Source organism: Dermochelys coriacea, chromosome 16 (genome assembly GCF_009764565.3).
Source record: "Dermochelys coriacea isolate rDerCor1 chromosome 16, rDerCor1.pri.v4, whole genome shotgun sequence".
Taxonomy (NCBI): domain Eukaryota; kingdom Metazoa; phylum Chordata; order Testudines; family Dermochelyidae; genus Dermochelys; species Dermochelys coriacea.
In genome coordinates, this window is record NC_050083.1 from 16,049,443 (window position 1) to 16,077,404 (window position 27,962).

The 27,962-nt window shown below is 44.8% G+C and overlaps 1 protein-coding gene across 9 annotated transcripts; it reads right to left on the reverse strand.

Annotated features, from left to right (window-relative positions):
* Positions 1–222: 222 nt before the first annotated feature.
* Positions 223–27,837, reverse strand: TTF1 (transcription termination factor 1). Of its 9 annotated transcripts, none has more exons than XM_043498990.1 (11): positions 27,716–27,837; positions 16,141–17,077; positions 15,475–15,719; positions 14,374–14,559; positions 13,343–13,421; positions 12,210–12,340; positions 7,565–7,793; positions 6,431–6,520; positions 5,096–5,161; positions 4,244–4,329; positions 223–2,586 (listed from the first exon to the last, which is right to left on the reverse strand). In XM_043498990.1, exons 2-11 carry the CDS (start codon positions 17,013–17,015, stop codon positions 2,414–2,416), a joined length of 2,160 nt encoding a protein of 719 aa, XP_043354925.1. In that variant the 5' UTR covers positions 17,016–17,077; positions 27,716–27,837; the 3' UTR covers positions 223–2,413. The 9 variants fall into 9 exon arrangements, 8 of the variants coding, with proteins under 8 accessions (XP_043354925.1, XP_038230506.1, XP_043354920.1 ...); XM_038374578.2 differs by having other exon boundaries at positions 27,665–27,800; XM_043498985.1 differs by having other exon boundaries at positions 16,141–17,081; positions 27,659–27,788.
* Between the last annotated feature and the right edge of the window lie 125 nt (positions 27,838–27,962).

Sequence of the window (27,962 nt, forward strand, 5' to 3'; positions counted from 1 at the left end):
GGTGCAGCATACAGAGAGAACACACACAGAACCAACAACATCACTTGTGTGTCTGGCTGAGTGCATACAATCAGAACAAGCATCTCAGTTTTTCAGATGCTAAAATGTGATCTTTGTAGGCCAGGATTAGCCAGCATCCACTTGTACAGTATTATTAATCCCACGCATTCAAAAATCATGAGTCAGACTCCCAAAAAATCACGATTGGTTTAAAAACAAGACTTTAAAATAATAAATTTTGGATTCTTTTTATTTGCCTTCTGGTGTTTGAGCCTTTAAGATTTACAGTTTTCAAACTGGAAACTTTTTTTTTTTTTTTTTTTTTTTTTTTTTAAGTGAGAGAAGATTCTCACCTAACAACCTGACTCCAGGAGCTGGAAGTTTAAGTAATACACTAAATATCATAACAGGTTGCAATACTGCTTGTATCCTCATTTTCTGATGAGTCTTTATAGAAAATGTAATGAATAAACCCTATACAAAGACTAACTTTACTTGCACAGTCACAGCAAATTATTTACATTCTCTTCATCTATTTATAGAAAATTGCCATTATCTTACAACAATTAAATCATAAAATGAAGACATATGTACAATTTTCATCTTGTCCATCAACATTCTTATTACTGTAATATTTACATAGAAATACTTCAAAGAAAAAAGGAATATATGATCAGTTGAGTATTTTCTCTCTGCATTATATTAAAAAAATTAAGAAAATCTTAGGTGTATCACTTCAGTTTTCATAGAAACATTAAAAAACGTTGTATAAAAGATTCAAACAGAGTAAGCCAAGCTCCAAAACTACTAACAGTTTATGCAGGACATATTACATCTGTTTTTAAAACAAAATAGCTGCTAAAACTACAATTCAGGCTTCTACAATTCCCCTGCAGCAACAGAAGATGTCAAAATCATCTAAAACAGTGCAGTTCCCCGACTTCTTTTAATTGTTGTTGGGTTATCAACTGTTGCTGGAGAAATACCCACATTTCAGGTCTCAGCAGATGAATAGCTTACTAAACTGAATTCATGGAAGTCCGAGGGCCTGTGTTTGCTAGAGGTCTGACTAGATGACCACAATGGCATCGTCTGGTTTTAACAACTATGAATAGATCATTCTAATATTGAAGAACTGGCAACATACAACTGGGCATACACTAAGCATAAACGCAGAGTTTGACACGAGAATAAGCAGTCTTATTAATAGTCTTCTGAACTAAACTTACACCCTTCCTTATTCTGGAACAGTTTTCAGCTGTAGACAAGCCCTTAGGAAACAACCTAAAAGTTTTTACTCATAAAAGTTAATACTTTTGATTAAAATGAAAAATATAAAATGCACAAGCCAATAAAAACACATGATGTACTTAAGAGACCACACTATGGCTCCTCTATGTATTTGGACATTTTATAAACTGATACTATTTAACCAGAGGCCCAGAAATGCTCCATAACTCTTCAAAAATTTATTACTCTAATACTTCTACAGTGCCCAATGTGGGCTATGTAATAAAGATTCTTAAGTACACTTTTCTGAAAAAAATTCTTCAGATCAATAGAGTGTTTATAAACTTCAGTTATTTGACCATTTTTACAGTATCAAAATCAGTTTGGTCATATAAATGATTAAACTGAAATGGATTTGTCTTAGTCAGTCAGAGCAAAGGGGGGCACAAGGAGAAAGGGGCAACTGTGTAGTTATTGACTGACCAGTGTAACAGCTTAAATTAGCCATATAGCAATCAATTCTCCGCAGTCTGGCTAACAGTACACTGGTTTCATTAATATTCCAATGTTTCAATTAGGTGGAAAATGTTTGGCAGAATCTACAAAATCTTAGTCATTAGATTTTACGTTGATTTATCCCCAGTTATCATCTCTGAAAACTAGTGGTACCCTTTACTTACCTAAACAGTTTGTTGCATTTTTTTTAAATACTGAACACAGTAAATTAAAAAAATTCTACTTACACAGACTTAAAATAAATGGACTTTTTTTTTTTTAAAGGCAGATTTTTTTAAAAAGAAGATCCTAATTTGACATTAGAATGCTGAAAACGTAAATTCACTCAGACAGGCTTACCCAGGACTTCTAGCAAATTTGTAATGAATGAAGTATTAAGAAAAAAATATTGTTTTTCAATGTTTCCACAAGTCCAGTACAAAGTGACCTTTAGCTTCCCCAAACAATCTGAAGACAAGGTTAAAAGTCTCTAGTAACAAAGATACCGCAAAAAATAATCTACATTTACTTCTCTCTTCAATACAAAACAATAGAAGCAGGCTTGCGTGTCTTCATTCTTCCCATTATTTCATGGTCATGTACATTCAGTTTCTGATTTAATCCCAGTTTAATCAGAATCCATTTTTCATTTTGGGGGTGTGCAAAGAGGGAGCATTTTGGAGGATAATCAGTCATTGTCATCAGCATCATCTTCACTGTTGTCAAAGATGTCGCTAAACTGGAAAACCTTTTTCTCGCAGCTGGAAGACAACCTGTCCCAACTCTGAGGACCCTTGTGCCTTTTTTCTAATTTTTCCTCAAGCAATGGAAGTGTCTCAGCATAAAGGTAATCGATTATTTCTTTAAAAATGAACAACACTCAGTTTAGTTTTAATTTCATCTTGATCTTTTCATTAGCAAAACTGTTCTCTTATAAAGGTTTGCAAAACTAAACATATTGTGACTTTTTTTGCTTATTATATTAACAATTGCATTTATGTGCTAAGAGTATATGGTGCACTTTTTGCAGACAATTTCAAGGCACCATATTAACGTTAATGTTTGCATTGTACCCCCATAAACATAAGATCTGTTTTACTGATATAAGAACTTTGACAAAGAGAAGTGAATTGACTACGCTTAGGGAGCAAGTTAGCAAGTTGGAAATAGAATCCAGGAATCCTGAGATTCTTCATCTTCTGCTCTAACCATGAGTTTGTTCTGCATAGTCTTAATCACAGACTCAAAAAAAGGAAGTTTTTCTTGTTTAATATCAGAAAGATATTATGTGATGGATGCTGTTGAGTGGCAAATTAGGGGACTAGGACTCAGACTCCTGAGTCCTCTTACTTGCTGTCAATGATTCACTGTGTGAATTTGAGTAAATCCCTTAACCACATGTAAAATGGAAATAATAATACAAAAAGTGTTTGGTAACGCTTAATTCATTGTAAATGCTTTAAGAACCTTGGTTTAAAGGTGTGATGGATGTGTACAACACTATAAAAATGTTGCAACAATCTCCACTTAAATGTCTGATGGTTTAAAAAGGAATAATTTAATATAATATTTTAATGGGAAACCTCAACGCCCTACACCCTTCACAGTTTGGTATTCCACCACTGTCATTTGTTTGTACCCATCAGGGCTCAAATTGGTTACCAACACCTTTTTCATTCTGCCTCCTTGTTTTCCAGAATCTAGGCTTTTTATTTTTAAATTAATTTTCTAGCTGTTATGGTTACTTAGATAGCATTGAAAATGTGAACTGAGTTTATAATTGATACACTGACGTCTGACTGCATTTGCGGTACACAAAACAATTGTTCTGATAGGTGTGACCTGCCCTATTCATCTCATACAGTGGGTGCTAATTCAATATTGTTAACAGTTTCATGGCTCCTCAAAGCATGTCAGAAAAGAATGGGAAAAGAATATATGAAGACCTGCACAATGTATAATGACCGCTCATTTTGGCACCATGAGCAAGTTGACTTGGAAAAAGCACCACTTCATCTCACCTCAGATCAAGAAAAAGCCAAGCCGAGGGTGACTAGCAGAGCTCTACAAAGCATATAAACCACATTGCTACCCTTATGGAGCCACGTTCAAGAAGCTCAGTGGGACATACATGTCTAATACAGGGCAAGTCAGGTTCAAGTTTCCCAGCAGAGCCCATGGGCGTACTTGGTCTCACTGAGAGGAAGACAAGCATAGAGACCATGCATGATCATATTTTGAATATCTACTAGGAGCAGCATATCCAATGGGTAGAGCTTGCACTGGTAATCCTATCAGTACACAATTATACTTTCCAAGGAAAATAGTACTAAAAGTTCCAAGTCTAGGATGGTTGGGCAATGCAGACTGACACTGTGAAATGCATCAGTGATTGGGTGCTACTGAGTAACTATATATCAAAAATATTAAATAATGATAGAATGTGTATGATCTTAGTCAAATTCAATAGGCAAAAACCTGACAGAATGACACACAATGCAACCATAAATACACTAACCGGGAAAAGTCTTTGTTTGCCAAGAAGGGACACTGGTAGCTTTTAACTTGTAAAATTTGGCTTGAACATAGGCTTCAGGGACATCTCTGAGAAGAGAAAGGTTCAAAATTAGTGATACAACATACTACTGGGAAGTTTCACCATTATAATGGCGTCCACATTCATGGGAATGGCACTTTTTGCTCCAATTAACTAACCTCTCACAGTGTTAGCTAAAATCTTTTTGGTCTTTAGACCACTGAATACAGATCCCAAATGAATAAAAAATATTGGCCAAGACACTCTTGTCCCTTTAGCATTAGTACATCAAGACTAACGCTGTATGTTATGAATGTGTACTAAACAGTAAGTGGAGTTTATAGTGGAAAATATTTTCCCTTCAAATCAGCTCTATTGTATGATCTGGAAAATTCAGTACACGAAGTCCACAGTAGTGGGTAATTTTACATACAGCATCCATTCTGTTCTAAGAAAAGACTGCAAAATTACAGTTCAATTATCCAATAATTATACTACAGGTGATGAAATAAAAATGTCCTCAGTGTTACTCATCACAGGCCTTCGTACAGGGAACAGGAACTCAGCCTCAGAATGTAGCCAGTATTTGTATGGCTATAAGATGGGGTGGGTAGAAGAAATAGCTTTCTAGCACCTTAAATTTCAACACGGATTCCCAAAATTGTAGGTTCTAATCTTGCAGAGATCTCTGCCAAGTGCAGAAGCCTATTGAATTTAACAGGAATACATGAGGCTGTATGGGTCCAGATCTGTGGATTCCCTTGTAGCACAAGCCAGATAAGATGCATCATAAATGCTACTTGTTTGTGGCCAAATAATAAACAAATGTTTTACCCAATTATCTCGCAGAGCTCTTCCCAGTTCACTTCATTAGCGTCTTCCACCTTCATTTCATACAATCTGATAATCAAAATACAGAAGGAACTTATAGGGAGATTTGAGATGGCAATTAACTAAACCCTCAGTCCATGTTCCTCCTACCCATTACAAGACACAGCACATTTTGGGCTGGTAAAATCTGTGTATAAAAGTGTGCTTGTATGTTAAGTGCATAAACTGTGTTAATGCAACATTAAGGTTGCCAAATTAAAACAAAGCTACATAAAAACATCTTCTACTCCTTGTCCTCACAACAGCATTTTCAAATACTGTTTCATGTGCACTGGCAAGACTTACACTGTCTATATCCATCTATTGTGTAGTCTATTGTATTCTAGATTTTAGGCTCCATGGGGTAGGGACCACCTTTTTGTTCTGTGTTTGTACAGTGCCTAGCACAATGGAGTCTATGAGTAGGGCTCTTAGGTACTACGATAATACAAATAATAAATTACAATAATAAATAAAATAAATAATAATAATAATAAATAATAAGTTAAGGTGCTAAAGTAGAAGCATTTAGTTAATTAAAGTCCTTTTTTTGAATTGCTTGTATCTTTCTGAAAGTTTTATCTATTTGCGCTGAAATTTTCCAGATTGAGTGTGCTCTGATTACAAGAGTAAAAACATTTTTCTCCAAGCGCCAGCCATGAAGATTCAGCCTATGCTCTTTCCATCTGATGCTTCATTACCAGTAGATAAAGGCGCTGCAAGTCAAATTAGGTCTTCAATAATACTTAACATGCATACAACTGCCTGTCTTTAGATCATGCTCTCATTCATCTGTGGCAAAACCACTGAAAGTAATAGGATTACACAGTGGTTACTGATTGGAATTTAAGTAATTTTCTTGATGATGCACAAGATGGAAAAGAACATACTACTTGCTCAATATCAGCTGTGTTGGCTCTGTAGGACTAACAAGAATAAAAAGAAATGGAGAACAAATATGAATCTGAACATACACAAGGAGCAGCTCTGTTGAGTACAAAAATACTGTTTTTACGTAGTCAAGTCCCCAGGATAATTATTAGGGTGCTTTATAACTGTTTTTCTGTTACAAAATGCCTGTATAAACATTACAGAAACCTAGGTGTGGAATATAACACCATGGAGGTTACTGTCCTTTGAGTTTAATATTCCAGAAACCTCTCATTCTTCACTTTTCCCTTACATGTACTCCAGATTTTTTATTTTACTTGCAGGTTCTTATCAACCAGGACACTTCCATAACATAACCCATGATCCCTAGACAAAAACCATAGAACATTGCACAAATATGATCCATACCTTTTAATAAGATCGATTTTGGCCTGTAAACCTTTAGTCCCACCATATACATTCTGCCCATTGGACATTTTCTTTGTTACAATTGAAATCCTGGGGAAAACACAGATAAGAAAAGGGCATTTTCCTATCATGTTGGGGGAGGGAGGGAGAGAATCATCAGGGTTGGGGTTTAAAAAAAGATCTATTTTTGTTCCCCACTAAATTAGAGAGTTGTGTGTTTTATTAATTGTCTTATATGGCTCTATAGCTTTGCTTTTCCCTCTAAGACCCTTTCTGCCCTACCTTCCAATGATTTTACCTCTCTTATGAGCTTGCTAACATGTTTTGTAAGTGAAACTGTTCAGATCCAAGAGGCTCAGTCTAATGCAACATTCAGATCTAGGGGGCTTGAATCTCTTGTCACTTACATCAGTGTAATTCATAGAATCATAGAATATTAGGGTTGGAAGGGAGGTCCAGGAGGTCATCTAGTCCAACCCCCTGCTCAAAGCAGGACCAAACACCAATTTTTGCCCCAGATCCCTAAATGGCCCCCTCAAGGATTGAACTTACAACCCTGGGTTTAGCAGGCCAATGCTCAAACCACTGAGCTATCCCTCTCCCCAAATTCCACTACAGTGGAATTACTCCAGATTTGCACTAGTGTAAGGACAAACTTTGGTTCTAGATCTCCTGTTTCTTAAAACTTTTACTTTTCCGTCATTTCACTAACAGTTTTTTTCATTACTATGATGAACACCACCAACTGTGCCTATGAAGTTGCCTCCCTTCTTTAAAAAAAAAAATTCATAATATAACACCACAGTGTCACAGACAACAATAGAATAGGCCCAGACCATGCAAAGACTTAAGCATGTGTGTAATTTTACACGTGAAAGTAGTCCCACTTCCAGTCACGCACATTCTTATGTCTTTGCAGAATTGGGGCTATAGTCTGTGCACAGGTAAACAAGTTCTGGAACTGAAAAAGAAAGTCTTTTTAAACCAACTAATTCGACATGTATCTATGATGACCAGTTGTTTAATCATGCACACATATGCCACAGTACATCTAGCTTGGGGAAAGGGAACAAGAAGGTAAGAGAGGTAACTCCAGAAGTGTGTATTAGTAGCCAGACCCAAAATAAACCTTACCATTTTTGTTTACACTGTCTCCAATATCTGGTTCCCACTTTAGCCTCTATCTCAATCCAAGATATGTTCTTGTACAGTTTTTCACGTTCAACTGAGAGAGTTCCATCTGAATTCTCTGCCGGTAGCAAGGATGTTATGTCTTCCAAATCAGCCCTCTTCTGAATGGTCTCCTTCACGGCTCGAACTAGCTTCTGTGTCTCCTCCTTACTCCAAGGACCAGAATTAACCTCTATATTATTAAATAAAGTTATTGATTTATATAGCACCTCTCACAAGTGAGTAGAATAAAGAGAAAAAGAAGCGTCTGATCCTGCATCACAAGTGAACAAAAGGACAATACCAGGAGCCAGGAACTCCAGACCTCCATTCCTGCTCGCATCACTAACTCCTTTAGTAGATTTTGGCTGAGTTACCTAACTTCTTTGGCTGAAGTTTTCAAAAAGGATACCAAAAATTAGAAGCCTAAATCCACATCCAGGCATACAAATAAGTAGCCTGATTTTCAAAAGTGCCAAGCACCCCAGCAATGCCCACTGACATGAGTAGACATTGCTGGGTACTTGCCATTTTTGAAAAGTTGAGCCTCTTATTTGCATGCCTAAATATGGACTTAGGCTCCTAACTTTAAGCATCCATTTTTGATAACTGGACTCTGTACCAATTTCCCTGTCTGACAAATGCAGATCATACCTGCCTACTTCACACAGGAGTGTTGTGATACCTATTGTTTACATAGCACATTATATTTTCAAAATGCAGTGCAAAGAACTAATTAGGAAAACAAGAAAAAACTGTTATAAGCTAATGCCATCTGTTGTAGTAAGAGCTGGAAAAATAGAAATGGATCTCCTAAAGAACAATGATTTTTTTTCCCTCAATATTCGCTGATGAATTATAGCTCACCTTAAATTACAATGCAGTTTCAAACAATGGCAACTTTTCAAACAATCTATATGAGAATATGGCAACTAGAGTGTGTGGGAACTAGAAGGGGGGAAGGGGAAAGAGCTATTAGATTAATGCACTGTTTGGGCTTCAATCTCCAATTTAATTTCTCCAGAAAACAAGTTGACTTTTCATAAGTACTAAATTGAAAACATAACAGGAATACTTGTACAATACAGTGTATATGTATTACTTATTTGTGCTAACTGGAGATATGTTCCTATTTTTGCAATGGAGGAGCATGGGGAAATGACACATACTAATGCGTCTACTTTTTAACACCAGCCACTGTATTACAAAAGCCTCCCAGTGAATATTTTTACTGCCATCCCATGAAGCAAGGAACATCTTTCCTCTCTGCAGATTAGAGTTATCAAAAAAGTATCTTCATTTTTGAGAAACAGCAAAACAAAAAAGTATACTTAGCCATTTATTTGGCTAAAGGGACTGCAGCCAACTGAATCTGTCTTAAATATGTGAATTTGCAAAGGGTACATTTCCCTGTACATGGAAATTATAGATATTCGCATAGCTAAGGAATGCCATTATATACATTATTATGTAATAAGGCAGTTGATTGTATTTAGTTAGGCCTGTATACAGTTGATTAAATAAGTAGTTCCTGAATCATTCCATGCCAGGTGCTGCTCTGTTTTACATGTAGTGTAGCAACCTGTAACTCCTGAGTAAGCAGTTGAGCAGATAGGTGGAATTTGATAACCCAAGAGATTGCTAGTTTAGCCACATTATTTCCTGTGATTTCTCTCTCACATATCAGATCCTGAAGCACTACATGAAACCCTTGGCAGAGGACAGTTCAACAGCAAGAGAAATTTGGCTTACTAAATTGTATTCCTTTGTATTTGTTGGCTTGTGAAAACTATGGCCTTGTGAGTAAACATTTATGCTGAGATAGTCAAAGGAGCCTAAAATGGTAGGTGACCTGAGTGCCATTGAAATCTAGTGAGAGACAGGCACCCAGGGCCAGATTTTCAAAGGTGTCTAGGCACCCAATGATGCAGCTAGGCAAATCGTGAAAATCCTACTTGGGCATCTATCTGCATTTTTAGGCGTCTATATACCTTTGAAAATCTGGCCCTAACTGCCTTTGGCTCCTTTGGTTTTCTAATTTAAGTCTATCTAAATCAAAAGCATGTGTCAATCTAGATTTTGAACATAAACGTAAGAACATAAGAATGGCCATACTGGGTCAGACCAAAGGTCCATCCAGCCCAGTATTCTGTCTACCGACAGTGGCCAATGCCAGGTGCCCCAGAGGGAGTGAACCTAACAGGTAATGATCTAGTGATCTCTCTCCTGCTATCCATCTCCACCCTCTAACAAACAGAGGCTAGGGACACCATTTCTTACCCAACCTGGCTAATAGCCATTAATGGACTTAACCTCCATGAATTTATCCTGTTCTCTTTTAAATCCTGTTATAGTCCTAGCCTTCACAACCTCCTCAGGCAAGGAGTTCCACAGGTTGACTGTGCGCTGAATGAAGAAGAACTTCCTTTTATTTGTTTTAAACCTGCTACCCATTAATTTCATTTGGTGGCCCCTAGTTCTTATATTATGGGAACAAGTAAATAACTTTTCCTTATTCACTTTCTCCACACCACTCATGATTTTATAGACCTCTATCATATCCCCCCTTAGTCTCCTCTTTTCCAAGCTGAAAAGTCCTAGCCTCTTTAATCTCTTCTCATGTGGGACCCATTCCAAACTCCTAATCATTTTAGTTGCCCTTTTCTAATGCCAGTGGTGTCACTTATTAAATAAACGTCCAAAACAAAGCTGAAAATTGAAGGAAAAATAGTGCATCACTTCATCTCTGTGCCTCTTATAAGATGTGCTTGTTCTTATCAACTTCATATAAAGATATAGTTAATCATGTAGGCAAGACTTGATGAAATTCATCCTAGTGTACTTAAGAAACTAGCTGACGCAATCTACGTGAGGTCCCAGAGAACTGAAGAAAGGCAAACGTAGTACCTACCTTTAAAAAAAGAAATAAAGGAAGACCAGGGAATTATAAACTGATTAGCCTAACTTCGATACCTGGAAAGATACTGGAACAAATTATTAAACAAGTAATTTGTAAGCATCTAGAGGGCAATAGGATTAAAAGGAATGGCCAACATGGATTTGTCAAAAAACAAATAATGCCAAACCAGCCTAAATTCCTTCTTTGACAAGGTTACTAGCCAAGTGAATGTGGGGAAGGCATAGACGTGACATATCTTTATTTTAGTAAGGTTTTTGGTACAGTCCTACATGACATTCTCATAACCAAACTAGGAAACTTGGAAACTAGGAAAACGTGGTCTATATGAAATTAATATAAGGTGGGGGGCAAAACTGGTTGAAAGACCAAAGTCAAAGAGTAGTCATCAACGGTTTGCTGTCAAATTGGAAGGGCATAGCTAGTAGGGTCCGACAGGGGTTAGTCCGTTCTGGTACTACTAGCCAATATTTTAATTAATGACTTAGATAATGGTGTGAAGAGTATACTTATACAATTTGCAGAGGACATCAACCTGGGAGGGTTTGCAAGCACTTTGGAGGACAGGATTAGAATTCAAGATGACCTTTAGAAAACTGGAGAATTGGTCTGAAATCAACAAGATAAAATTCAGTAAAGACAAGTGTAAAGTACTACACTTAGAAAGGAAAAATCAAATGCACAACTACAAAATGAGGAATGGCTGGCTATGGATCTAAAATACAAGTCAACGATGTGATGCAGTTGTGAAAAAGACTAATTATCATTCTGGGGTGTATTAACAGGAGTGTCATATGTAAGACAAGGGAAGTAACTGTCTGCTGTACTCAGCACTGGTGAGGCCTCAGATGGAGTACTCGGTCCAGTTCTGGGCACCACACTTCAGGAAAGATGTGGACAAATGGAGAGAGTATAGAAGAGAGCAACAAAAAAGTTAAAAGGTTTAGAAAAGCTGACCAATGAGGAAAGGTTTAAAAAAAACAAAACAAAAACAAAAAAATGGGCATTTTTTGTCTCGAGAAAAGACTGAGCCGGGACCTGATAGTCTTCAGATATGTCAAGGGCTGTTATAAGGAGAGTGGCGATCAATCATTCTCCACGTCCACTGAAGATAGGACAAGAAATTAAGGGCTTAATCTGTAGCAAGGGAGATTTAGGTTAGATATTAGGAAAATCTTTTCAGTCAGGCTGTGGAATAGGCTTCCAAGAGAGGTTGTGAAATCCCCATCACAGGAGGATTTAAAATAGGTTGAACAAACACCTGTCAGGGATAGTCCATACAGTGTTATTGTAGCCTTGGTCCCAGGATATTAGAGAGACAAGGTGGGTGCGGTAATATCTTTTATAGGACCAACTTCTGTCAGTGAGAGAGACAAGCTTTTGAGCTTACACAGAACTCTTCTTTAGGCCCGGGAAATGTTCTGGGACGGTCTAACATTTACATGTCCTGCATCAGTGGAGGGAGCTGCACTTGATGACATTTCAAGATACCCTCTGGCCCTACATTTCTATAAAATTCTATGCACCTAAAACAGTGATTTGGAAAAGCAAGAACCCATGCAACCTCCAGAAAGAAATCAACCTCCTGAACTGTTTAATTCATAACGTCCAAAAACGACACTAAAAATACTTGCTAGAGTAGTAAATTAAAATGTGAACTGTTATTTTTAAATGATTCATATTATGTCTTACGGGACTTAATCTGAGAATACTTCATTGCAACCGAATGGGTACTGCGGGACATCATCTCAGAAATTTTCTTCCAGTTGTTGCCATGTATAGCATGATACTTCTTTAATTTTTCTTTTTCGTCCTCAGAATACCTAAGATAGCAAAAAGTAAGTAGCTTCAATTGCAAATCCAAAAAACCCTAGGTTTCTATAGATGAACATCAACTTTAAAAAGTCTGAAAAGATACCTGCTCCTGTTATAAGTAGTCCTTTGAAACAGACTTTTTCCTCTCTCTAGTCTTAAACTTACAGGAATATTAGTTTGTTTACTTTGGCTTTACTCACTGTCAAATGCACATTTTCCCTGTACAGTCGGTCTCCCCATTTACATGGATGATGCAACAAGGTAGAGAAAAATATTTTAGGGTAGAAAAATGTGATTGTAAACCCGTAGACTTGGCAGAGGAACTCTGACAGAGGCAGTACTTGGAGAGATTACACTTTATTCATGCAGTCATTATGAGACATAGAATTTTCAGACTATAGGACTCAACAATTTATGTTTTAAAAGGGAAAAAAACGATCAGCAATGAATTATACATGCCACATTTTGTTTTTAAATGAACCCAATTTGACTGCAACCATAAGAGCTTTTTCTAATGCAGTGTCAAACTCATCAAAAGATGTGTGTTGTTTAAGATAGCCCCTCCCCTCCTTGTTCACATAAACAGAGTAGCAATCACAACAGAAACTCTGGAGTCGAAACTCACAGATGAGCATTCTCAGAGAGATCCTCAAATCTGAAATGCACTTCTTCCCATTCTGCCAAAACCCAGATTTTTTTTTTTAACCTTCCAGACATGCTGTAAGGTCCAACTTTTTGCTCAGATATTTGTGGAAGGGTTAGATTGAGGGCAGGACAGGGTGTTTCATTACATGGGAGTTGCAACGTAATATTAATGGAACTGGAATCAATTAGATTGGTCAGCAGAACAGTGTAAATTCATTATTTTGTTTTAATAACTGGAAAGTTCTCTCACATCAGGGGAGTGGAGTGGTCCTCTTAGTATATAGGCTTTTAAAACTGAAATAAATTAACGTGTGAACATCTGAGACAATTTGTGAATTCAGATGCTGCCTGAATTATTTTCTTACCTCCCTTTATAGTTGTTTGGGTCAAACATCTTCCTTGCCCGAAAATATACCTGTTTCCAGGGCCGTGGAATCCCTTCAGCTACAAGACAGATAAATAATACAGTTTAAAAATATATTTGACACAGAGGAAAGGCTACTGAGGAAAGTAACATAACATAGTAATGAGAAAAAGATCAGTGATTTTATAAAAATCAGTGTAAAAACATATTCTATGGTGCTGAAGAAAATGGGTGGGAAAAAAGGAGTTGGGATCAATTTGAATTGAATCTCTTGAATAGTTTTGTCAAACAGTACAACACAAAATAAATGCAGTATGAAAAGTCATTTTGAAAGTGCATTAAATAGATAAAAGACACAGATGAACAACTATGCTATTTGAAGTGAAAAAAATGGTTTGATCCTGTTTTCTAGCATACGTGAAAATGGGGCTTAGCAAGTAATTTGGGAAATCAACTAAAAGTTCAATAGTTAATTTTCCAAGATAGGAACAAAGCAAATAGAATTTTACACACAAACATTTTGACTAACTGCCTCTTTTAGTAATCTAATTTCCTTTGGTTTAGGTCAGTACTGCGCATGGAATTTGCCAGCTTATCATGTACACTGAGAACAATGGTTAAGACTTGCAAAACAGCCTAAGGGATTTAGACTCAACGCAACCATTAATAAGCCTCCTAGATTGCGCTGAAAATTTCAGCCAGTTGGTTTACTTATTGCCCAGCCAGTAAGAAATGGCACAAATTGCACCTTTGGATCATAATGGTCTTAAAAATCAATTAATCTTGCTAGGGGGACATGAAGTTGAATCCCAACCTCCAACCCCATCACAAATGAACACAGTTATTCACAACAGCATAAAAGATATTTTACCAACTATATGTAATCTCAAAATTGTGTTTCTTTCATTTTAATAAGATTTACAATTGAACATTTTTAAACAACAGATCATTTTACAAGACATGCAAATGATGCCATCATAGACTGGAGGGCAGGATCCATCTGCCTGAAGTGGAACTATAATTAATACTCACCAATCTTCATACCAAAAGCATATTTTGTTTTCAGTTTGGTGATGGCTTCTTGCTCTTCTGGGTACCGGTAGGTAAATAATAGTTTCTCTGCATTCTCTATTTCTGTAAGCGATAAAAAGTCTTCAACATTCTTCTGTATTTGAGTATTTTCCTTCTGAGAAAACCTGCCAAATTTGATAGGCATACCTGGAATATACAATAAATTTGGTTTAGGAAAACAAAAACTCAGACAACTCATTTGCATTACATCTTGAAAAGACAAGTTTACAGGAAATGTTGGCAAACAGATGATAAGATAGCAATTAACAGAGAAAGGGAGCAATGAGAGATGATTTAGATGTACCGTCGTGATTGTAATTTGGGTGCCAGGATAATGTGCACGAACAAAGACTGAAATAAGAGAAAAATGGAACTGGGAATAAGCACATAATAGAGCTGTGCACAGATAGAATGCAACAATCATTTTCAACAGAATATAACGCAGAACAAGGAAACAATATTCAGACAATAAAATGTTTTACATTCCAAAGCAGAGGCCTTCAATCTGGGGGCACGGAGTAATGTTCGGGGTGGGGGAGGATGGAGCCTGGACCAGCCCTGCTCATGACTGCTGCCTTGGCTGCCACCCCGCTCCCGAGGATCCATGCCAGGGGTCCTGGCTGCCAGCCCTGCGCCTAGGTTCCGTGTCCAGTCATGGCTGCAGGCCTCAGCCACTGGCTGAACGTCTGCTCCTGCCCCCACCCCCAGCTATGGCCCCTGCCCTGGCCTCCTTACCCCTGTCCGCATCCCCCCTCTCGGAGCCACAGCCCTGCTCCTAGCTCTGGGGTGGGGGGGCTCAAGGGGTGCAGGGCAAAAAGTTTGGGGACCACTGAAGAAATACTCTAGCTGGAGCTAAGTCAGACTTTTTGTCTTTCTGTTTAATAATTTTAACCTGCTGCTATTCCACTGGAATTGGAAGCTGTGATAGTGTCTCCTGAATTTCAATTTCCAGAAGCCAGATATTTTGGACATGAAAGGCACTATATAAAATCTCCTGTTTATCCTCCTCTACCCTATTACTTTCAGTCCCCCAATCAGTACAGTATCCTCCTGGGGGTTCACCTTGTTCTTTAAACTTTTTAAACCTGATCAGGTCTCTCCCAGCCATCTTTAGGATTGATGTTTCTGACATTGTCCACACTTGAGGAATAAATTCCTCCAGTTTTCTTTTGACAGTCTCCAAATCCATTGCTGAACACATGGAACTTTCAAGGAACTCTTCATTATTCAACATCATAGAGTTTTCAGATTCTGTAAATCCAACATCCTGGTCTTCCTCATGTTCAGTTGCCACAGACTCTGGTAACCTGGTAAAGAGAAAAACTATATAGCTCAATGCTGTAGATGGTCATCAGCCTCCCTATGATTCTTCAGGCAAAGGGTAAGGAACTATATTCCTTACCTCATCCCAACCTATTTCTAACCTTACACTATAGCTGTAATTCCATTAAGGAATTCTGATACCAAATCCTGATCAAATGGTTTGTCAAGGTCATCAAAATCCCCAGCATGTAAATGTAGCTTATATCCATAGATGTTTTGATGGAGGATACTACTAAGAGAGATGCTGTTGCCTTATAACATTTCCCTTTCTCTCTGTTACTAATACCTTTGATTATTCATAGTGAAATAATGTTTAGAACATACTTTACATCACCAAATGCAGTAGCTCAGATAACTATGTGATGGATGCAATAGAAATGAGGAGAGAGAAAATTCAAGCCTTACTTTCTCTTAGCTTCTGAGGTTGCTTGTTCAGAGTGTGACTGGAAAGGGAAATCAAACTTTCTAACCGGTACCATGGTTTCTTCAGAACAGCCATTATTATCCTCTGAAGTAACCTTAGAAATATCAGCAGTCACATCCAGAGGATTTTCATCAAATACTGAAGAAATCTTTGTCATAACAGCCTTATCTTCTTTGGAGGATTTTCCACCTTCATGGGTTTTGTGGCATTTTTTGGGCACTACTGGGATGCTCATTTTAGTAGATGACCCTGACATCATAACCTCATCATTCCTTTCTTGGGAGGACATAGAATTTTGTTCTGAATATGACAAAAACGATGATGCGAAGGTTTCATCTCTGGCTTCTTGTGTATCACAGGGGAGGGTCCGTTTTCTCTTTTTCTTTTTTTGGCTTCTGCAATCATTTCCAAATGCATACAAGCCAGGCCGTTCGTTTACCTCATCCACCTCTTCTGACAAATTCTTTTTTCTTTTTTTCTTCTTAGCAGATGCCTTTACATAAATATAATCAACACTCTCCAAAGTTGTGTCCACCTCTTGGTTCACAGGAATACAGAATATATTATTTTGCTCCTGCTCACTATCACTGTGTTTCTTTTTTTTCTTTGTTTTCTTTTTGGAAGCATCTGTTACAGTTTCATTATTAATTTCACACTTCCTACTGATACAAGAATTATCTAGCCAAGAGTCTTGTTTCTCTTGCTTGGTTTTCTTTTTTTTTGATTTCTTTTTATGAACATCAATGTCCTGGGAAGATTGATCTTCAAAGAGCAAAGGAGAATGAGGACAAACTTCCACACTCTGCATACATTTGCTTTCAAGGCTCTCACTATGTTCTCTGTTTTTCTTCTTCATCTTTATAAAGTGCAGGATATGAAAATAATTTGTACTTGCTTCTTATGTCTGCTTCACTTTCCCTGAATAATAAAAAAAAAGAAGTTTTACTCAAGTGTCATAATTTACACAAGAAAACTTCATAAAAATCAACAACATACAATTGGATATCTTGATAATCTCCACATCAACACTGTTAAATAGAGTTACATGGAAGAAAAACAAGGATAGTTAAAATTACCACTGGCACTACTTCAGACTCATGCAGTTTTCCTGAAGAACCAAAACATTTAAGCTGTTGTGCTTTCAAATGCAATTTTACTTTGAAAAGTGACTAGGTAAAAGTTGGTCCAATAAGTCCAATATACCTGCCATCCCCTGCACTCTCGACAGATTAACTACACAGCTGTTCTGCTCTGCAGACTCAGCTACCCAGTCTTCCCTCTGAACCTGAGACACAGACTGTTCACTTATAGATTTAATAATTTTATTAAGATAATGTTGAAGAAAAAAAACGGTTCAGAGTTTAGGCCTAGAAGTTTCTGGTTATCAGGGAATAAGATACAGATTATCAAGGGGTGCAAAATTCAGTTTAGGAGCGGGTGGCGTAAGGAATACGTAATCTGCAATCTCCCCGATTGGGGGTAAAAGTCTAATGGGTCAAAGTACAGACATTGGAGATATGGGGGTATGTTGTCCATATAATGGCTATGTTCTGGTGTGGAGGATAATGAGCGGATACGATGATGAGGATGGATCTACCCTCATTTGGTGGGATTTAACGTTCAGTGAGTTTATGGTTCCAGTTCATATGATCCAATGAAAAAAAAAAAAAAAAAAAGGTCTCTCAGTCCCTTTCCCATAGTTGATGCACGATGTTGTACCGGCTCACACCTCCTGGTACTGTCGGTGGCCGATGATGTGTTCAATGTAGATGTCCCTGGACCATCGGATTGTATCTACATGGAGAAATTCCTCTCTCAACAACCTTGTCTCCCCAACAAGCTGGCCCCAAACAGCCACTTGGTTATAGGACTGTTCAACTTTCTTACCAGCTTTCACTTCATCTGAGACCTTCTCAAAACTATCCACAATGGATCTTTCAAAAGGAAAATCAGTGGATCCATTCACAACAGTAAATTTCTGGCAGTTAGGAACTGAAACTTTCTTGATTAAATCACTTTCACACCTTTCAGTTGTAGTAAACTGCTTGCAAAGACTACCATGAGGATTCCTTTCCCTAGGAGCTTTTCTAAGCAGCAATTCCTCACAAAAATTTTGCCTTTACCCTCTTCACCTAGGGCTTGCACTCACATTCACCATCATCTTTGGCTCATCAGGCGGATTCCTAAACAATTCCCTTTCAGGCAAACCCATAGACTCCCTAGATAAAAGATTAGAAGCATTCTCCTTCCCTTTGCCACACACAAGTTCAGGAATCTTTTCCTTCTTGCTATAAGTTTCCACACCATCAGTAGGTAACACAATTAAATCACCTCTCTGCTCTCCTTGTTCCCTGGCTAGGGTATCATCCTGATTAGACAGAGTTGCTATACCCTATCCCAGCCACACATTAGCAACAGGCAAAATACAAGCACAAGAATTGTCTGGACTCAGGGATTTTGCTACAACACTAATTGGATGCAACCTAGTTACAGTGCCATTCTCCCTAGCAGATACAAACTTAGGACCATTCCCTTCCTGGGCCTTAGTTGAATTCAGAACCAACTCTGAGACAACTGCACTACTTTCTGCCATCACAGGCTGAAAGGCACCTTCTGTCTGCTCCACAGACAAAGAAGAGCTGGAGACACATTATCCTTTACTAGACACACAGCTTGGGATCTCATTTCCCTTGTCCCAGCACACAGGGCTGTTCACAGACAACTGCTTGGAAACCAGGGTAGCTCCCTCCATAGGCAAGTCAATTCTCCTGACAGACGCAGGAACATTTCCTTCACTATCACAATTCTCCAGACAGGAAACACTTAAGGTATAGGTTTCAGAGTAGCAGCCGGGTTAGCCTGTATTCACAAAAAGAAAAAGGAGTACTTGTGGCACCTTAGAGACTAACAAATGTATTTGAGCATAAGCTTTCATGAGCTACAGCTCACTTCATTGGATGCATTCAGTGAAAAATACAGTGGGGAGATTTATATACATAAAGAACATGAAACAATGGGTGATACCATACACACTGTAACAAGAGAGTGATCACTTAAGGTGAACTATTGCCAGCAGGAGAGCGGGGGGGGGGGGGGGGAGACCTTCTCAGTTCTTGATTTGTAGCTTTCTTTCTACAGCTTATCCTCTTTTCTGAACAAAAACCTTTGCCAATGCGCTCATATGCTCTTCACTGACCCATTGCAACTGCTCTTTAACCAACCAAACTGTCAATACCAAAATTCAAATTTGGATACCGTGGGGTTCTGACTTAAAGTTTAATTGACCTGGTTCTGTGGATCCAAGCATGACTACGCCACTGTAACAACGCTGGTTCTGGTGGGACCCAACTGAGAGTGCCAATTCAGGGCAAATTGCTTAAAGCAGGGCAGTTACAGCCCAAGGCTGGGGTTTCTATGCACACCAAGGCAAACCAAACCAGCCAAACAGAGAAGCCTTCAGTTTTACCCCACTAGCTAACCACAAGTCACACAAACAATTCCCTTAGACACTCCAGTTTCCCAGTATCACCACCAGTGCCACTCGTTATGGGGACAGATAGTTATGAAAACCAATAAGCCAGTAAAAGAAAAAAGGTTATCTCGATCCCAAAGGGCCAAGCCACAGACCCAGGTTAATATACAAATCAGATCTTACCCACAAATCATGCTGTTGCCAAGCCTTTAGAATCTAAAATCTAAAGGTTTATTCATAAAAGGAAAAAGATACAGATGAGAGCTAGAATTGGTTAAATAGAATCAATTACATACAGTAATGGCAAAGTTCTTGGTTCAGGCTTGTAGCAGTGATAGAATAAACTGCAGATTCAAATCAAAACTCTGGAGTACATCCACAGCTGGGATGAGTCTTTCAGTCCTTGGTTCAAAGCTTCAGTGTAACAAAGTTCCTCCAGAGGTAAGAAGCAGGATTGAAGACAAGATGAAGGAGCTGCAGCAGCTTTTTATAGTCTCTTGCCATGTGGTCTTTCTTCCTTTGTTCCAAAGACAAGCTGTCCATCACATGGCATGGAAAAACCTCAGAGTTCTGCCCATAGGCATGTCCCTGCATACCTTGCTGAGTCCCAAGGCATGTCTGCCTTCATCAAGCAGGCTAGGCAGAGCTGACACCACCTTGTCTGGGGTGTCGCCCAGAACCATTGCACAAGTTTGAAATACAGACAGCATAGAGCCAATACTTATAACTTTAAATACCAAAATTATACAGGCATACAGATCGCATAATCATAACCAGCAAACCATAACATTGTCTTAGACACCTTATTTGACCCCCTTTATACAAAATTTGGTGCCACTACAGGACCTTGGTTGCAACCATGTTCTATATGGTCCCAGCTCAAGTCAATAACGTGACACAAGGTAGTTACCACCTTTGTAAAAGTTAAGGCTTGTTTGGACACACTCCAAAGGTTTGTTCCTAGTGTAGCTGGGAAAATGTTTTGGAGAGCATCAAGACTAGCATACAAAAGTGATAAAGCTTTTGAGTTAATTAGCCATCAGTTAACCCAAGGGACAAACCCTTTGAGGGCTTCCTCTATTCCTTCCCTTTTTTTTTCTTTGAGAGAGACAAGGTGGGTGAGATAATATCTTTTATTTGGACCAACTTCTGATAGTGAGTGAGACAAGCTTTCGAGACACACAGTATCCCAATTATAGCTGCAGCTATGTTAACTAAATGAAGAAATCAAGCATGCTGCCATGAACCATTGACTCTCTGGCCTCTCTGCTGAGTCTGCCAACAAAGGAGCTGATTAGTCAGTAATAGTTTTTATCATCTCATTACCTGATAGATACCCCTAAATTAATTCACACCGACAGCCATTCCATGGCCAGACAGTAGTTACAAGAGAATGGTAGGGCTGAACTACATGCCCACCCCAGGGAGGCAAGTTACTGTGTTGAAGCTAGTACTGCGATTCTTCCCAAAATACCATCCCCAGCCGCACTTACTCCCGCACAAAGGGCCTTGGTTCTGGCGTCCCAATAACATTCTGCCCCAAGCCATTATGTTTTCTGCCCATAATCCTCCACAGCACCACTATCCTTGCCTTCCTTCCTGCCCCAACCCTCCATCCATCCTTCCCTCCCTCCCCGCTGCCAACCTTCCCTCCCACAACTCGCCCCCTCACTGCCCCCAATCCTGCATCCATCCCCCCCATTCACCCATCCCTAATCCTCCATCCCTCCCCACTTGCCCCCTCACTTCCCCAATCCTCCCACCACTCGCCCCCTCACTGCCCCCAATCCTCCATTCATCCCCCCATTCACCCATCCCTAATCCTCCATCCCTCCCCACTTGCCTCCTCAGTCCCCCAACCCTCCCACCACTCGCCCCCTCACTGCCCCAATCCTCCATCCATCCCCCAGCCCCTATCCTCCCACCACTCGCCCCCTCACTGCTCCAATCCTCCATCCATCCCCCAGTCCCCCATCCATCCCCTCACTGCCCCCAATCCTCCCACCACTCGCCCCCTCACTGCTCCAATCCTCCATCCATCCCCCAGTCCCCCATCCATTCCCATTCACTCCCTCACTGCCCCCAATCCTCCCACCACTCGCCCCCTCACTGCTCCAATCCTCCATCCATCCCCCAGTCCCCCATCCATCCCCATTTACCCCCTCACTGCCCCCAATCCTCCCACCACTCGCCCCCTCACTGCTCCAATCCTCCATCCATCCCCCAGTCCCCCATCCATCCCCATTCACTCCCTCACTGCCCCCTATCCTCCCACCACTCGCCCCCTCACTGCTCCAATCCTCCATCCATCCCCCAGTCCCCCATCCATCCCCATTCACTCCCTCACTGCCCCCAATCCTCCCACCACTCGCCCCCTCACTGCCCCAATCCTCCATCCATCCCCCAGCCCCTATCCTCCCACCACTCGCCCCCTCACTGCTCCAATCCTCCATCCATCCCCACAGTCCCCCATCCATCCCCATTCACTCCCTCACTGCCCCCAATCCTCCCACCACTCGCCCCCTCACTGCTCCAATCCTCCATCCATCCCCCAGTCCCCCATCCATCCCCATTCACCCCCTCACTGCCCCCAATCCTCCCACCACTCGCCCCCTCACTGCCCCAATCCTCCATCCATCCCCCAGTCCCCTATCCTCCCACCACTCGCCCCCTCACTGCTCCAATCCTCCATCCATCCCCCAGTCCCCCATCCATCCCCATTCACCCCCTCACTGCCCCCAATCCTCCCACCACTCGCCCCCTCACTGCCCCAATCCTCCATCCATCCCCCAGTCCCCTATCCTCCCACCACTCGCCTCCTCACTGCTCCAATCCTCCATCCATCCCCCAGTCCCCCATCCATCCCCATTCACCCCCTCACTGCCCCCAATCCTCCCACCACTCGCCCCCTCACTGCCCCAATCCTCCATCCATCCCCCAGCCCCTATCCTCCCACCACTCGCCCCCTCACTGCTCCAATCCTCCATCCATCCCCCAGTCCCCCATCCATCCCCATTCACCCCCTCACTGCCCCAATCCTCCATCCATCCCCCAGTCCCCTATCCTCCCACCACTCGCCTCCTCACTGCTCCAATCCTCCATCCATCCCCCAGTCCCCCATCCATCCCCATTCACCCCCTCACTGCCCCCAATCCTCCCACCACTCGCCCCCTCACTGCCCCAATCCTCCATCCATCCCCCAGTCCCCTATCCTCCCACCACTCGCCTCCTCACTGCTCCAATCCTCCATCCATCCCCCAGTCCCCCATCCATCCCCATTCACCCCCTCACTGCCCCCAATCCTCCCACCACTCGCCCCCTCACTGCTCCAATCCTCCATCCATCCCCCAGTCCCCCATCCATCCCCATTCACCCCCTCACTGCCCCCAATCCTCCCACCACTCGCCCCCTCACTGCCCCAATCCTCCATCCATCCCCCAGTCCCCTATCCTCCCACCACTCGCCCCCTCACTGCCCCAATCCTCCATCCATCCCCCAGTCCCCCATCCATCCCCATTCACCCCCTCACTGCCCCCAATCCTCCCACCACTCGCCCCCTCACTGCTCCAATCCTCCATCCATCCCCCAGTCCCCCATCCATCCCCATTCACCCCCTCACTGCCCCCAATCCTCCCACCACTCGCCCCCTCACTGCCCCAATCCTCCATCCATCCCCCAGCCCCTATCCTCCCACCACTCGCCCCCTCACTGCTCCAATCCTCCATCCATCCCCCAGTCCCCCATCCATCCCCATTCACCCCCTCACTGCCCCCAATCCTCCCACCACTCGCCTCCTCACTGCTCCAATCCTCCATCCATCCCCCAGTCCCCCATCCATCCCCATTCACCCCCTCACTGCCCCCAATCCTCCCACCACTCGCCCCCTCACTGCTCCAATCCTCCATCCATCCCCCAGTCCCCCATCCATCCCCATTCACCCCCTCACTGCCCCCAATCCTCCCACCACTCGCCCCCTCACTGCCCCAATCCTCCATCCATCCCCCAGTCCCCTATCCTCCCACCACTCGCCCCCTCACTGCCCCAATCCTCCATCCATCCCCCAGTCCCCCATCCATCCCCTCACTGCCCCCAATCCTCCCACCACTCGCCCCCTCACTGCTCCAATCCTCCATCCATCCCCCAGTCCCCCATCCATTCCCATTCACTCCCTCACTGCCCCCAATCCTCCCACCACTCGCCCCCTCACTGCTCCAATCCTCCATCCATCCCCCAGTCCCCCATCCATCCCCATTTACCCCCTCACTGCCCCCAATCCTCCCACCACTCGCCCCCTCACTGCTCCAATCCTCCATCCATCCCCCAGTCCCCCATCCATCCCCATTCACTCCCTCACTGCCCCCTATCCTCCCACCACTCGCCCCCTCACTGCTCCAATCCTCCATCCATCCCCCAGTCCCCCATCCATCCCCATTCACTCCCTCACTGCCCCCAATCCTCCCACCACTCGCCCCCTCACTGCCCAATCCTCCATCCATCCCCCAGCCCCTATCCTCCCACCACTCGCCCCCTCACTGCTCCAATCCTCCATCCATCCCCACAGTCCCCCATCCATCCCCATTCACTCCCTCACTGCCCCCAATCCTCCCACCACTCGCCCCCTCACTGCTCCAATCCTCCATCCATCCCCCAGTCCCCCATCCATCCCCATTCACCCCCTCACTGCCCCCAATCCTCCCACCACTCGCCCCCTCACTGCCCCAATCCTCCATCCATCCCCCAGTCCCCTATCCTCCCACCACTCGCCCCCTCACTGCTCCAATCCTCCATCCATCCCCCAGTCCCCCATCCATCCCCATTCACCCCCTCACTGCCCCCAATCCTCCCACCACTCGCCCCCTCACTGCCCCAATCCTCCATCCATCCCCCAGTCCCCTATCCTCCCACCACTCGCCTCCTCACTGCTCCAATCCTCCATCCATCCCCCAGTCCCCCATCCATCCCCATTCACCCCCTCACTGCCCCCAATCCTCCCACCACTCGCCCCCTCACTGCCCCAATCCTCCATCCATCCCCCAGCCCCTATCCTCCCACCACTCGCCCCCTCACTGCTCCAATCCTCCATCCATCCCCCAGTCCCCCATCCATCCCCATTCACTCCCTCACTGCCCCCAATCCTCCCACCACTCGCCCCCTCACTGCCCCAATCCTCCATCCATCCCCCAGTCCCCTATCCTCCCACCACTCGCCTCCTCACTGCTCCAATCCTCCATCCATCCCCCAGTCCCCCATCCATCCCCATTCACCCCCTCACTGCCCCCAATCCTCCCACCACTCGCCCCCTCACTGCCCCAATCCTCCATCCATCCCCCAGTCCCCTATCCTCCCACCACTCGCCTCCTCACTGCTCCAATCCTCCATCCATCCCCCAGTCCCCCATCCATCCCCATTCACCCCCTCACTGCCCCCAATCCTCCCACCACTCGCCCCCTCACTGCTCCAATCCTCCATCCATCCCCCAGTCCCCCATCCATCCCCATTCACCCCCTCACTGCCCCCAATCCTCCCACCACTCGCCCCCTCACTGCCCCAATCCTCCATCCATCCCCCAGTCCCCTATCCTCCCACCACTCGCCCCCTCACTGCCCCAATCCTCCATCCATCCCCCAGTCCCCCATCCATCCCCATTCACCCCCTCACTGCCCCCAATCCTCCCACCACTCGCCCCCTCACTGCTCCAATCCTCCATCCATCCCCCAGTCCCCCATCCATCCCCATTCACCCCCTCACTGCCCCCAATCCTCCCACCACTCGCCCCCTCACTGCCCCAATCCTCCATCCATCCCCAGCCCCTATCCTCCCACCACTCGCCCCCTCACTGCTCCAATCCTCCATCCATCCCCCAGTCCCCCATCCATCCCCATTCACCCCCTCACTGCCCCCAATCCTCCCACCACTCGCCTCCTCACTGCTCCAATCCTCCATCCATCCCCCAGTCCCCCATCCATCCCCATTCACCCCCTCACTGCCCCCAATCCTCCCACCACTCGCCCCCTCACTGCTCCAATCCTCCATCCATCCCCCAGTCCCCCATCCATCCCCATTCACCCCCTCACTGCCCCCAATCCTCCCACCACTCGCCCCCTCACTGCCCCAATCCTCCATCCATCCCCCAGTCCCCTATCCTCCCACCACTCGCCCCCTCACTGCCCCAATCCTCCATCCATCCCCCAGTCCCCCATCCATCCCCATTCACCCCCTCACTGCCCCCAATCCTCCCACCACTCGCCCCCTCACTGCTCCAATCCTCCATCCATCCCCCAGCCCCTATCCTCCCACCACTCGCCCCCTCACTGCTCCAATCCTCCATCCATCCCCCAGTCCCCCATCCATCCCCATTCACCCCCTCACTGCCCCCAATCCTCCCACCACTCGCCCCCTCACTGCCCCAATCCTCCATCCATCCCCCAGTCCCCTATCCTCCCACCACTCGCCCCCTCACTGCTCCAATCCTCCATCCATCCCCCAGTCCCCCATCCATCCCCATTCACCCCCTCACTGCCCCCAATCCTCCCACCACTCGCCCCCTCACTGCTCCAATCCTCCATCCATCCCCCAGTCCCCCATCCATCCCCATTCACCCCCTCACTGCCCCCAATCCTCCCACCACTCGCCCCCTCACTGCCCCAATCCTCCATCCATCCCCCAGTCCCCTATCCTCCCACCACTCGCCCCCTCACTGCCCCAATCCTCCATCCATCCCCCAGTCCCCCATCCATCCCCATTCACCCCCTCACTGCCCCCAATCCTCCCACCACTCGCCCCCTCACTGCTCCAATCCTCCATCCATCCCCCAGTCCCCCATCCATCCCCATTCACCCCCTCACTGCCCCCAATCCTCCCACCACTCGCCTCCTCACTGCTCCAATCCTCCATCCAGCCCCCAGTCCCCCATCCATCCCCATTCACCCCCTCACTGCCCCCAATCCTCCCACCACTCGCCCCCTCACTGCTCCAATCCTCCATCCATCCCCCAGTCCCCCATCCATCCCCATTCACCCCCTCACTGCCCCCAATCCTCCCACCACTCGCCCCCTCACTGCCCCAATCCTCCATCCATCCCCCAGTCCCCCATCCATCCCCATTCACCCCCTCACTGCCCCCAATCCTCCCACCACTCGCCCCCTCACTGCTCCAATCCTCCATCCATCCCCCAGCCCCTATCCTCCCACCACTCGCCCCCTCACTGCTCCAATCCTCCATCCATCCCCCAGTCCCCCATCCATCCCCATTCACCCCCTCACTGCCCCCAATCCTCCCACCACTCGCCCCCTCACTGCCCCAATCCTCCATCCATCCCCCAGTCCCCTATCCTCCCACCACTCGCCCCCTCACTGCTCCAATCCTCCATCCATCCCCCAGTCCCCCATCCATCCCCATTCACCCCCTCACTGCCCCCAATCCTCCCACCACTCGCCCCCTCACTGCTCCAATCCTCCATCCATCCCCCAGCCCCTATCCTCCCACCACTCGCCCCCTCACTGCCCCAATCCTCCATCCATCCCCCAGTCCCCCATCCATCCCCATTCACCCCCTCACTGCCCCCAATCCTCCCACCACTCGCCCCCTCACTGCCCCAATCCTCCATCCATCCCCCAGTCCCCTATCCTCCCACCACTCGCCCCCTCACTGCTCCAATCCTCCATCCATCCCCCAGTCCCCCATCCATCCCCATTCACCCCCTCACTGCCCCCAATCCTCCCACCACTCGCCCCCTCACTGCCCCAATCCTCCATCCATCCCCCAGTCCCCTATCCTCCCACCACTCGCCTCCTCACTGCTCCAATCCTCCATCCATCCCCCAGTCCCCCATCCATCCCCATTCACCCCCTCACTGCCCCCAATCCTCCCACCACTCGCCCCCTCACTCCCCCAACCCTTCATCCCTCCCCCACTCCCACCCTCTCGCTCTGCCCAAAACCATTCCGCTTTCCGCCCCGCATCGCCGTCACTCCTTCTACCCACCGTCTCCCCGCTACTGCTCCTTCAGGCCGCTCCCCCTCCCCGCCCCGTACCTGGCCGGCTCAGCTTTCCGCACGACACAGCGACACCACCAACGCGCCCGCCTCACTCCGGGAAGCGCCCGTCGCCATCACGCTTCCCCCGGGCCGAAAGTGTCTTAGCCGAGTTCCGCAGCCCCAGGGACCGGAAGTGTCCCCCGCCGGACCTGAGGCGGAACGGACCCGAGTTCTTCCGTCGCGGGCTGGCGGCTGCGCGGCTCCCGCTCTGGAGGCGAGAACGCGGGGCCCCGCCGCGCCTGCTCCTTAGCGGGCTGGGCCTGGGCTCGGGCTCGGGCTCGGGCTCCACCCGGGC